We start from the raw sequence: 13,805 nt of genomic DNA on the forward strand, positions 1-13,805 counted from the left end.
ACTGTAACATTGACAAGTAGGCTATACTAAAGGTTCATTATGAGACTGCAACAGGCTGGAGACAGGTCTGCAGCTGGAATGAATGCCCCTCAGAGTAAAACTGGTCTAGTTAGCTTTAGAGCAAAGTCAGGCCTCAATGACAAATTCTGACTACTTCTCGAATATTGTATTCATTTTGTTCTCTTCTCCTTCCTTTTAGTTGTGACAAAGAAGTCATGAGCTTCATTTGATTTTGTTTTTTTTTTCCTGTAAATAATAACGTCATAAGATCTATTTGACAAGACTTTTATTAAGTTCATCTCATGGCTGCAGTGCCTTGTCAGACAAGCGTTGTCGTTTTGAAATGGTTTGGTTGCAGTCTGCACCATTTTAGTAAAAGTTGAACAAAAAAAATCTGTGTCCTCTTTTCTTTCATGATGCTCTGTTTCATTCTTCCTTTTGCCAGCATAAGTGCTGTACCTGTGATGCGAGCTACCGATTTTCCAAATCATCGGGATGTCCTCTCTTTGAATGTGTCTGTTTGCAGCTTGGAGATGTTTTGTTTTTACTTTACTGGAACATGATTGGGAAAGTTGCTGATGTGCTATTTTGTGCTCCATTTTTCTCATCTTGTTTGCTGTGCATCTGTAATGACAGTAGAGGCACTGATAGCATTTTAAGGGTATTGATATATTTTTGGTGTCAAGCAGGATGTCACGCAAATGTGCCATGTGCACATTACCACAGCTATTTGCCACCTGGGGCTTGACACTAACATGACTTTGTTGAGGGTCCGACACTCACAACAGAAGGACCACCCATCTTATGAACCTGACTTGCAGCTCAGTGAAAACGCATTTCCTCCTCAAACAAACACAGCATGCCACCCAAGTGTTGGGAATGCAAGGCAAGTCAGCAATGGAGCATCGTGTTGTATTTACAGGTGACTTTAATATTTAATCACAAACTGATTGTGTTTTATATGCGTTTTGTTGTTAAACATCAAGAAACAAAAATCACATTTAAGCTGTTAGTACAATACAAAACACAGGCAGTAATACAAAATGAAATAACAAAAAAGTCTGTACAATAACTAATAAGTAAACTGTGGTGATGATCATTAGGTTCTCGCAGCATCATTTTACAAAGACCAACAGATACTGTATGCTTGTCCTGAAGAGTTAGGGCAGATAATGACTACAAAACCCCTAACTAGCCAAATCATCTACCAGGTACCAGGTAAACCAGCAATTACAACATTGGCCTTGTAGCCTGACAAAGTTCATCCAGAAGTCAAAAACCTTCAGTCATCCTATGGGTAGTTTCTGTTGGGATTGCCAAATGTTACCATTTCTATGATTTGATGCACAATAATGCAAAATGAGTCAGGTCAGGAAAATAGATACCCAGAATTTTAACTCCTTATATGAAATCATACATATCTGACATTGATCTTAACACTGACAAACATAATATACGCTGTATAAAAGGGCAAACAAATAAAAGGTCATGAATCAATTTTATATTGTATCCAAAGCCACTCTGGAACACTTTACAGTGTTAAAGCATTAATGGGGAATGCTGGAATTTGAAATGCTGCGATGGATATAGAAATTGTACAAAAAAGTAAGCAACAAAATGACCATGTTTTCCAATAAACATCCTCAACATTTACATACCTCTCCAGGTTAAAGAGACAGCTGGAAGAAGTATGTCACATTATTCATTCAGTCTAAAAACAGGTGGTAAATAGATTAGAAACCATGTTAAAACCCATTCCCCTGTGTGAGTAACAGTATTTTTACTGGTTACAAATCAATAGGTGCTCTGAATCTAGACAACATACAGTAAGCATGTGGGGAGTCCCATAGGCTAAGAGAAGAAGCTACTGTATGTATGATACACTGTCTACATGGGCACAAAGCTATGCAGCAATCAATTTTATTTCCCCTTGCAGGATCAGCATTCACTTCTGTTCTGGCTGCTGTTCTTCCCAGGCCACATTAGCCCTTGCAGGATCCACACGTACATACATATGCATACTCATATATACTAAGGAAAGAGACACTTTCCTTTACAATCATGCCTACAAGACTTTGCATTGTGCGATCCAACATGCTAACACTTTCTGACTTAAATCATTTGTGTTTGTAAGCAGAATAGCCTTCATATGGCAGTCATGAAGAGGATGAATCGACGGAACGAGACAAAAAGCACAACTCAAAAATCAGGGTTTATCCTCCATTTGGTCCCTCCTCTTTCAGAGGTGACTCTCTGTTTCATTCTTTTCCATGGTCCCATTCACTGGGGTCAAAGATGAAAGTCCTAATCCGTTTAAGTTGCTTTCATTTAGCCTCCGGACTCTGTAGGTCTCATAATGGATGTTGTGTGTAACGTCCTTTAGGTCTTGCAAGTGGGACCTGGAGGAAACAGGAAGTGCAATTGTCTTGAATGTCCAAATAACACACTTTGTTAACCACGTTGTGTTCCTGAACAACAGAGCTCTAGGAAACTATATTCCATTGAATGTGAACTGCACATTCACTGGAATATATTTGCTGTACCAGTGGAAATCTAATCTTTGGCAATTTCACAGCAATTATTATCAAGTACTGTTGGGGTCATTTAAGGGGTACTTCTTCAAAAAATGTAATGATTGAATAACAATTTGATGTACTTTCCGTGATCTTTTGAGTAGTTAGCATTATATCATGGCTCTAATCTGTTCTGATGATCACACACTTTCTGAGAGCTTCCAAGTCATACAAATTAAAAAAAGATGGTGTGCCCTTTTACTGTGGCTGTCCTCAATGCCCAAACTGATTGGATTATGGAATTCAGTGAATTCCAACTGTTCAACAGCTTCTATCAGCAGATCTAGAACTTGTGACTGCCTTGTGAATTGGGGTGAACATGCCTGTCCTTTCTTTGAGGTCACTGAAAGGTGGAGGCATCACCTTAAGTGAACCGAGAAGGCCTGTCATTAGCCTCTCTACACCTCCATGTCAGATATCACAGAGCACAAAGGTGCACTGTGAAGCAGCCCTTGTCATTCACTAACAGCTCCCCAGGGTACTTAGAGGCCCCAGTGCCTGCCTGTCTCTGCCGCTGCTGTCACCACAGGAAGTATGCCTTTTGTGGGCAGCAGTAAAGCAGCCGAGAACATGTGCCAACCAGAGTTATGTCTGCATTAAAGATGAACTGCACCTTTTACATTAAAAATGTGCAATGTATGTGTAACATGTCATATACAATTTAATATACAGGCTAAAAACTTCTGTGTCTTCTGCGAAACCATATTGTGATGGCACCATTTAGGTTTCTGAGTGGTTTTGTTTGAGGCAAGGGCAATATTGAAATATCAATTATATGGACAGCAAATAAGTGAAGTGACAACAATAGCAGTCCACAGTGTACTCACCTGATGAGTAGATCTCTCAAGTTGGCAAACTCACAATGTGCAACATTCTCAACTGTGAAAGTAAAGATAATTTAAGATTAATATTTTATCATAGTTTTGCCTTATGCAGTGTTTGTTAATAACAAGAAATAACCACACAGCCGTTATACAATGGCGACGTTTACAAGCACGTTAATAATTCGTTTTTAATGCTCTTAAGGCAATACTTCGAGTTAGGCAAAAATCACGTAAACACTCTGATTACTTTAATGCGATTTAGCTCTTAGTGGGAAAAAAAACTCGGAGTAAGATGTGATCTTCTGCGCATTACTGTAAGGTCGTTGTGACATGTAAACATTAAAATCGCGCTTATCGATTTGCATTAAAGCTGCGCATGTCTGAACGTTACAGTCAACACTGACGCTGATGCTGGCCAGCCAGTAAACTATGGTTATGAAAGAAAGTGAATGGCGAAAGCAAACGCGTTTGCTAAATCAGTTGGCCTGCTGTAAAGACGAACGGGTAATAATTATGTAGCATGGTTTTTACGGCTATAGCTAAAATGAAAGTAGCAGGGCTACTTGCAAGGCTGCTCTAGCGCAAAAAACCTCTCGCCCCTCCTTTTTCCACTGTTTAATCGCATTATCCATTATTTACGTGTAAACAGGAGTTTTCGGCAAATGCCTTTTTACAGAGACATGAAATGGCAGTCATGACAATAATCGCATTATTGTGTGCATGTAAACATAGTCAATGGCAAATATAGACATAACTAGAAGACGATTTCCAGCTGGAAAAAAACAAACTATGAACAACTACAGCCATAAACTACCTGACCACTAGATGGCAGTGGAAGTCAAACATTACATAACGCTCTCCTCACGAATATTCTCTTCTGGATGTGGTATGAATAAGGTTGTTTAAAATAGACCTCACTCTTTTTTTTTTTTCTGAACAAGTTAGGCTGGGAAACACTTTTCCACCCTCGCAGGGCTTTAACAGTCAGGCAGTGGTGCTGCCCTGATTGCAGTTCTCCTCCATTGCACGTTTTTGGAGGTTTTAACTGTCATGCTGAATGAAAGGTTTAATCAAATCCTTTCACCTGCAAATAGCATCTGCTGTCATACACTAGGTGGGTTCTCATAGTTCAAATGTGAAAAGGGTGGGAAAACACACAATATTTTCTATTTATCTTGGAGTGCTCTTCAGTCAGTGTCACTTGACCGTGGTGTAATCTTACTTGAGCAGCCACTTGAACAACCATTAAAGCTGCAAGGTGAAAAAAAAATGATGCGATCTCTTAATTTTAATGACAGTGTACAATCTAAGGGAGCTTGAGTTTTTAACAAGGATTAGTTTATAAATTACATATGGATTTGCTGCACTTAATTTAACAAAACAAAAAGAAAAAACATTAATCATCAAATCAATTCAGGTCGAATTGAGTACATGTATATATGCCTTGAAGCTATAAATGAAGCAATGACATGACATTATGAGTATATAAGATGTGAGTTACTCAGATAAATCCACAAAAACCTAAACAAAATACTTTGTTCAGCATGGATGAGAACATGTATTTTTTAGGTCTGATCTTCTGTTTTCTTAAACCAAGATGGCTGAATAATGAAGTGAAACAAGTATGAGATCATTGAAATGTGCAAGAATGCAAATGCATATTACAGTACAATACTTTACTGGTAAAGATTTAACAGCACATATGTTGGCGTCAGTTGCTTTTCAATCTGTGCCTGACTTGATGGTGTGAACTGCTGTTTTAATCCCATTTCTACTTCAGACTGCAGTTGGCAGAGAGGCTCCAAACAGCTGCATCCTATAGAGCCAGGAAAACTTTCTCCTCTCCTCCACGCTGTGACTCCAGAGGGTCTCTGAGTCAGAGGGCTGCTATGTCACTCTGTTTATGAGGCTGGGGTAATTTGTTCTGGGACCTCCCCAGCAAAGATGCTGATTGACATCACCTTCACCTTGCAGCTGACCCTCCCACTCTTAGCTAACATCTGGGTTTTCGTTGACAACGTGGCGCGGACCTTGATTAGAGGAGACAGGAGGTGGGGTTTGGCTGTGTTACTTTCAGGGGCAGGGAGCCTGTTGTTCTTGCGGAGAACATGGGCCAGGCAGCTGCGCAGATCAGACCAGCTGAGTGGCAACTGCGGGGCAGAGTGTGGCTTAGGCCATCTATGTGATGGTAACTCTGTGACCTCACGCTCCCCTGAAACCTGACGCTGCACTGCGCCATGCTCTCGTGGCTCCTCTGGGAGCCTGCCACGCATCCATCCCCTCTGTGGGAAGGGCGATTTGTCATCGGCCCCTCGCAAAGGAACATCTCTCAGCCCTGTTGACATTGGAGGATCAACATCCCCCACAGATCACACTAAGGACGAGGCTGGAAACTGGGTTAACAAACAAACTCGGCCTGTCGCTCTACGCGGGCAGCCCGGTGGAAATGGGTTATCATAAAAGAATATATCAATGTTTATGTTGCGTGCAGCGTGCCTGAAGCATTCTGCATGACCACTGATGATTCATTGGCTTCTTAAAGTGGGCCCTGGTGGCCTTTGTTTAAATGGGGGGCTCCACTGGCAGGTCCGGCTCCTTCTTGTGTAAACACCACTGATCTGTGCTGTAGGTTGCTGATAGGATAGCCAGCAACCACTTCATATCATACAACATTAAACAGGGGGTCCAAGGTGACTTTCCCAGAAGCAGTTTTGGTCAAGAGTCGCTCAATATGGAGTCTGGAGAACCAATTAAAGTTCAATGCAGAGTATCTCAGAATTCTGTGCTACATGATAGAAACAGATCCTACTAGGAGGCCACTCCTCTGTCCAATCAAGCGGAAAAGCTCACAGCATACAGTCACCACACTGTTTATTTGTTTTCCATATCATTGGTGAAGTAGAAACACCTGCTTTTATGTGATCCTTGATTTCGTATGGGGATAATAGCTATATCCAAGGAAACAGACAACAGTAAACTATAGGAAAGGCTGATGCTGAGGGGGAACAAAAAATCCAGTTCTGGCACTTTGTCTTTTACTTTGATCAATACTTGTAAAAACTTTTTGCTCAATGTTAAAGACCAAGCACAACTAGGCTGAAGTTAAAGCAGAATCCTCTTTCACAGAACATTCAGAACTCAGAGAGCCATTCGAATGAGATACGACTGCAGCGTGATAGTTAAACTGTGGAAAATTACCATCTACCCATTTAGTCAGATGTCTGAGATCACAAACAAAACACAAATGCCAATCTAGCACTTCCACAATCTATGATACACAGACACGGTAGAGGATTCATTCAGTTCATTCCTCTGAGACACTTACCTTCAATGATGCCCCATTTAGTTTTCCTGCCCAGGACCTTGTTTCCATTTACCTGGTGTTCTTTGTCTGTACCCACCACGGCAAAGGGGATCTTTTCCTGCAAGTCACACACATAAGACCTCAGGGTACACTTTCAAAATGTATTCCAGGAAAATACACCTTTGCCATCCACAGAGATGTAATGAATATATTTATATTAATCACTATAAACAATGATGAGGCGGCAGTGTGGCATGGTGTTTAAGGTGCCGAGCCTTGTAATCAGGCTGAATGTTAGGGTGCTGTTCTTACCCTAGAGGGAGGTTATTAACTTGAATTGCTTAGTAAATACTCAGCTGTGATAATGGACAGAATGGGAAATGAAAATAAAAAGTGAGTGACATTTCTTGAGTGTGCCAGCTAAGCGCCTGGTAATACCAGTCAACAAGTCAATTAGATTAGGTAAATTTCCTATGCTAAAACATCTCCTTAATAAGGAGTATATAATGTTTACTGACTAATAATGGTGGTAAACATCACCACCCATTCCGTTCAAGCTTTAACCTCCATGTTAGTTGATTGGCATCCATTGTTACCCTGATTTTGTCATTCAGTATCCTGTCCTCAGCATCTTCATCATACTCTTTCTGGGGGTACACTCTGATTCCATTGACCTGGAGGTCCTGTCGGATCTGCAGTGACACAGCAAGTTTGACACGCTTAGTTTTGTTCTCTCACGTTCAGTTTACATAGGACTGCTCCATTAATCTGAGTCTGTGAATTTTACCTCAGTTCAAATCTACATATCTGCATTGATGCAACAGAGCTCCATGAATTCTTTAGTGATAAAGCAGGGTTTTAAGATGGCAATTCAATACATTAGAATTAGTTTTGCAGTACATTCTGCTCCTTTAGTGATGCAAATGGTGGAAGCAGACTTCTGTTCTCCTAAGAACTTGCGTAGGAAGATATTTTGCTGGAGTGAATAAGACTGATGGGTGTTTCATATTTAATATGCTGTTAAGCTTTTATGCACCTTACTCCCACGCAAAGTAGGAATCCTACAGCTGAGAGGGGGCCCGATTATGAAAAGAAAACTAATGAAATGATTACATCATCTCAATTATCCTCCATCTGAAGGAGACCTAGGCTTCTGGTTGCCTTACACAGATAAAGGTGGGAATGCATATTTCCCCGTTACAAAAGGTGCTTGCTGGTCAGTGGCTACGCTTGGTTTTGACGTTTAAGAAAAGCTTGGCCGGGTTTGGTGTTTTCCTTCAGCCCTCTCTTGCAGCGGTCATACACAGACAGCATTTGTAATGTTATAATTGCCTACTCGTGGTATTTAGTGCTTAGAGGAGGAAGTCAAAGGTTAAGAGAGCTTTGGTCATTCAGTAGGAGCAAATCACACAGACCCCTTTCAAGCGCCTTCTTTGGCAGAAGATTTAAAACTTTTCATGTTTTCTGTCCCCTCCCCTCCCCTCTGGCACTTTAGCCCTCACTTTCTAGATTATTTAACTTGTGGAATTTGGAAATAGTTTAGTGACAGCAAGCAATCACTTTTAATAAGGGATTAATTCCATAAGAGGAGAAGACTGCACAATCTGGGGGGGGGGGTCACATCTCTGGTATGAGAACACATTTCTTGAAAAAGAGCATTATGATTTTTGGCTTCACCATCTACATATGAAGTTTTCTTGGACAATCCAAAATTGTGGAAATTCAACACTGGCATATGTCAAACCCTTCATCGCCCCCGACTGCTCACCCTCTGTTTAAACTCCAGTCTCTCCTCCAAGGTGAGTGTGTCCGCTTTGGCAATGACAGGCACGATGCTCACGATCTTACCCAGCCTGTTCATGAACTCCACATCTAAGGGGCGTAACCTTTGAGAGAGCAGGATGAGCAATCACAACACAAAGACAACGTGGCATCATACCTATCCAAACAGGCAGCAGACACATCTATGAACACATTTTCTGAGCCTGAGGGAACGTGTTGTTTAGCAAGGATTAAAAGATGCTTTGTAACTACATGATGAAGCAGTCTGCTGCAGATGTACACATCCCTTCGTAGGATGCTGTTCAGTATCTAGTGCACTGTCATCTTCATTACTTTGCCAGTCACCTGCTTAGTGGGGACTGACTTTAAAAGCCTACAGCACCAATCATCAGGGGGCAGGTTTTCTGAACAGAGCCCTCTGACATTCACAAATGTGTCCTCTATGTTTAAATTTATCCTCTATATTTTTCAGCAGGAGTGAGGAGGTGTTTGCTATAACAGGTTTGTCTTCCAGTCTTGAGATGTAAAGGCTAGGGCTAGATTCAATCTGACCACCATGCACTTGCTCCTTAGCCTTGAGCCACATGTGTGGCTCGGACGTTTTCTTCTTTGGTATATGTCCTTCTGCACTTCTCCAGCACCTCAGAAAATGGGATGTGCATATTCCTACTTCGTATTAATATGATTGAAGAAAATATCTCTGGACAGTGTTTGTACTTTGCTGGTAGTGACAGTATGATGGATCGAGATCTACACACTGCAGGAAACTCACTAATAGTTATAGTATTCTCAGTATTCAGATGAGCTGTGCCTCTGTGCTGTAATAAACTAAAAATTTAGCACATCGATGGCCTGAGGTCTCCATGGTCTAACTCATCAGATTTTATTGCTGTCTTGATCATAACTTATTGCTTTGTCTTATTCTCTGTGTTCCCTCAACCCTGGCTACCTCATGCCTGACTTCATTTACCTCCATATCTTGTTGATCCTCTTATCGTAAGTTATACATTGTAATTAATCAATTTCACTGTTATTGCTTCTGGTGTGGAGATCATACTGTACCTATAATACATAGTAAGGAAGCATATTTAATGAAAAATGGTTTTTCTCTTTAGCAAAACTGCACAGCTTAGAAGGCAAATCCAGCAGGTCTTGATATACATATATTAGTTCCTCCACCTATAAATGAATTACGACACAATTTGTGATAAAAACATAGCTGTTCTAAACAGATCTGATATGTTTTTAAAAGGGGAGCCTATGAGATGAAACAGGAACGCTGCAAGATGCTGTAGTTGTTTCTTACACCTGCAAAACTGAAGGTGCGCTACTTTCCTAAGCCTGAAAAGCTAGAAGAATACAGCTCCTCTCTGACTCTGACCTGCACTTCAACTATATGACCTTCCCTTGCCTGCTGAAAAAAGGAGGTCAACAGTCGTTTTGAGAGGCATTTCAAACCCATCCAACGCCAGAAAACCAAATGAGTGTCAACAGTTCCATGCACTTTTCACCCCCCATGTCCATGTCTGACCTTCAACCTTACACTTGTAGAAACGGCTTTGAAGTGGCTCTACAGCATTGCTGCATTCTGTGGTTTTAGAGTAGCGGACTGGTGTAGACCCCAGCAGGTGTGACACAAGACAGTTATTTCCAGAGTTGATTGTTCCATTACACATAATTTATCACATCTGAATCACAAAGTCCAGGGTTTTCCCACATTTAACTGCATTACGTCACAGGGAACTTGTACACACAGCACGTGGGACGGTACATACCAGTGTCCAGTAGGGGGTAGGAAGTAGACACAGCAGTGGACACGGGTGTCTGGGATCCTCCTCTTCCTGTTGATATTGAGCTCTTCCTTCAGGTACTTCTCATACTGCTCATTGATGTATTTCACTATGGGCTCCCAGCTAAGAGGAAAAAAACAGACTCTGCAGGGGCTGCTTTGCTGGCATCACACATGCACACATGACTTTAATGAAAAATCAGTTATAACTACTTGACCGCATCAAGATTTTTTTTGCCCTACTTACCAGTTCTCATTGTTAATCTGGTCTCCGAAACCTGGGGTGTCGATCACAGTTAACTTCATTTTCACCCCTTTCTCCTCAATGACTGTTAAAAGATTGGACAGAGGAATTGTGCATTAACATTTATTTTAAACTGGTCTGATGTAAATTTCTCTTCATTCTTGCAGTGGACTCTCCACTAGGGGGCAGACTGGATAAGCCAGGTTCAGCAGTATCACTTTATGCATGTGCATTACATTCTCACAGCCTGGGGTCATCCTCATTGGTTGCTTTTACAGCTGTTTAAATAATGTTTATTAACCTCTGATGAATGTACGTAAACACACTGAGGAGAGATCAATCTCTGTAGCTCTGTCAGAGCACATCTCCCTTGCAGCACAGGTGAATCTGAAGGAATACCCATCTATTCTGATCCTTTAGTGCTAACATAAAAACATTAAACGTGTCTGTCTCTCAGTACAAAATCCTCCATGTTTCAAAATCATCCTGCACACCTAAAATAATTCTGCAATCCTAAAACCAGTTATCATTGGCAGCATTAATAAAAGATGCAGTCCTTGTTAGCCCCAACTCCCTGAGTGCTTTTTCCAAGCTGGCTCTGTCAAAGCCACAGATTTACGACTGATCTCAAGAACTAATCAATTAGAGGGTCAAAGGGGTGTCAGACTTTACAGCCTGGACTGTGGTGCAGTCAGACGGCTGTGCGTCGTGATTTCAGTCACGCAACATAAAACCTCTTAGTGTCCTGTGTGCAGTTAGAGCTGACAGTCCGTGTTGTACATGTGATCTGGTTGGGAAAATGGAGAAGCTGGATAAGGAATGCAGTAAGTGCAAATTCATAACCCCATCTAGAGAAATGCTAGTGGACAGAGGATCAAACGTGAACTAGCGTAAGATTGCAGAACTGTGCATTTACTCTGGCCACCAGGATGAGTTTCCACTTTGAAAAGCCTTTTGAAACTGTTAAAATTCAGCTACTCAAACATCAGACTGGCTGCCAGCAGTTTTTGTTCTTCGTTCAGACAGAACTAAAAGAGAGGAAGCATTCAGCTTGCCTGAGCTTAAGGCTGTTTCTTCCCTTTTTTCACAAGCTCTTTTTCCGACCCTAAAATAAGCCTGCGTTGTGTAACGCTCTCTTGTTCCGGGGGGTAATTTACTGTACAGTACTTTGAAGGGATTCTGAGGCTGCTGGAGCCTTTATCCTCTGTAGGTGTTCAGCCATGCAGCCTGGTTAATCTGTCTCTCTCTGCTCGAGCTGCTCTGTGCTCCAGATGAGCAGACCTGCATGGATTGATGGAAGGGACGGTTTCTTAAGCACGCTGCCAGGGAGAGTTACAAGCAGGGGACAGAGTAAGACACCTGTGTGCCAAGGGGACCTCATGACTATATCACAAAACAAACTGGGAACAAAGGCTCGGGTTTTACACAAAGAGCAGAAGCTGATTTGTTGATTTGAAGACCTATCTACAGTACCAAGTTGATTGAGAACTGGTAATATACAACATATATATTTAAATACCCTCATTCTCTGAACTACTGCACTTATGTTCCTTACAGTATATCACCACAATAACAGAAAGTAAGAGCTATTTAAAAGTAGTGTGTTTGTGAAAGTATTGCGCTGCAAGATTTGTTTTTGCAATGCATTTTGATTGCCGGAAATGTTCTAAATTCATTTATACAAATACACCTGTGGTTGCGAGGTGAGTCACTTCCTGTTACACCAGCTGAAAGATGAAAATGGTTTCTAGCTATTTTTACCCTGGCAGTCTACTAAAGTTGTGACTGCACACAGACAACCACTCTAATCTTCAAAAAAACCATCTACATGAAGACATTTTATCAGCTAATTCATTAAAAAGTAAAAGTGGGAAAGATACTACACAAATTAAATCGTCAAATATTCAGTGTTCTTTGAATATGCCCACTATGACAACTTTTAAAAAAAATCCATATGGCAATAACCCAAAATCCTAAATATAATAGCCCTTTCCATTATAAATCATGTCAAAGCTAACAGGTATAGAGATGGCTTTCTTTCAAAGCACAGAGTTACAAAGCACAACTCCAATCTCAGGTCAAATGCAAGGATCAAACTGTTTTCATGATTTAAAATAAATGCATCACGCAGACAGATAATGCACATTTTACACAGAGAATATTTCTTTACTTGATCTTATTATACCCTGGTAAATGCATTATCTATCAACAGGAATAGAAATGATTTCGTTTAGCAAGATAAATTCAACATGATCTGTATTTTTTTTAAGCATTTATGTGAATGATGCAAATGAAATACAGTTACAAGTCATCCTGGTTTATGTTCCTCCCTCGTAAGGTCATTCCTCACAAGTTTAAGGGAAACAGACATAAATCACGATGGAAGTGGGGTCTTTTTTCATGGTTTGACAGAAATGTGCCCATGAAATTGTCCTTCACTGTGACAGAGAATCTCCAAGGATGATGACACTGCCCCCTATTTATATTTTTTCCTATGCCATATAAAATTGTGAAACCCATTTCACACCCAAAGGACCAAACCCTGTCCCCAATAACCCCACTATCTTCCAGAACCAAGTTATTTACGACAGAGCAATTGTGTGCAGTATAATGAGAAAAGTCCTGTGAACCTTCAGTCATATAATTCATTCCTGTCTCAAAATCAAGAAACAGTGCTGGCTCCAGCAGGATCAACGTAACTGTCTCAACAGGTTTTACACAAAAGCTGCAGTTGCTGTCAGTTTTATTACAAGTACCATTCAGAGCAGGAAAAAGTAATGCACAGGCTTTTGGACTGAGGACTCTGCAAGTCTACTACTGCATATAAGTAAGGTGTTAATTCATTTCCGACTTAGTTTGGATTAGACATTGTGAAAGTAGATGTAACTCCTGCTGCGTTCATCATTTTAACTTAGGGGGTGAGGAAGTAGAGCATAACAGGAATTTCCAAGAGGACATGAGCCGATGCGAATATTCAGATTTCTCCTCTTTTGGAATCTGGACATAAGCATTGCAGTTAGGTATATCTACACTTATAACTTGGGCAGATGGACTTCAGAGTATTGCCGGAAATTCAGGCTTCCAGTCTTCTCGCTGCTGCTTTTCCAGGTTTTCTCCCAGCAGGACTTGGAGGGCCCAGTAGCATCACAGATTTGTTCTGACGGCTCAGCCAGGGCGGGATGAGGATAGGATTTATCTTAATACCTGTGCGGCACTCATGGAATGCACAGAGAAAGGCCACACCTAGCTGGTGTCGCGTTACATACAGTGAACTCTGTATGAGTTGTCT

At 41.1% G+C, this 13,805-nt stretch overlaps 1 protein-coding gene across 3 annotated transcripts in view; it reads right to left on the bottom strand.

Moving 5' to 3' along the window:
• Positions 1–948: 948 nt before the first annotated feature.
• Positions 949–13,805, bottom strand: part of LOC118776264 (neuronal-specific septin-3-like) — a 73,967-nt gene continuing 61,110 nt past the window's right edge. For 2 of the 3 annotated variants that reach the window (XM_036526482.1, XM_036526473.1), the window contains exons 4-10: positions 10,520–10,601; positions 10,259–10,396; positions 8,470–8,587; positions 7,298–7,393; positions 6,723–6,819; positions 3,401–3,452; positions 952–2,399 (exon numbers count right to left, since the gene is read on the bottom strand). In XM_036526482.1, coding sequence (XP_036382375.1) covers positions 2,240–2,399; positions 3,401–3,452; positions 6,723–6,819; positions 7,298–7,393; positions 8,470–8,587; positions 10,259–10,396; positions 10,520–10,601 — 743 coding nt within the window. In that variant the 3' untranslated portion in view covers positions 952–2,239. Of the gene's footprint in view, positions 2,400–3,400; positions 3,453–6,722; positions 6,820–7,297; positions 7,394–8,469; positions 8,588–10,258; positions 10,397–10,519; positions 10,602–13,805 lie in introns of all 3 variants that reach the window. The other variant, XM_036526464.1, reaches the window with a different exon arrangement.

This window comes from Megalops cyprinoides, chromosome 1 (assembly GCF_013368585.1).
Source record: "Megalops cyprinoides isolate fMegCyp1 chromosome 1, fMegCyp1.pri, whole genome shotgun sequence".
NCBI classification, from domain to species: Eukaryota; Metazoa; Chordata; class Actinopteri; order Elopiformes; family Megalopidae; genus Megalops; species Megalops cyprinoides.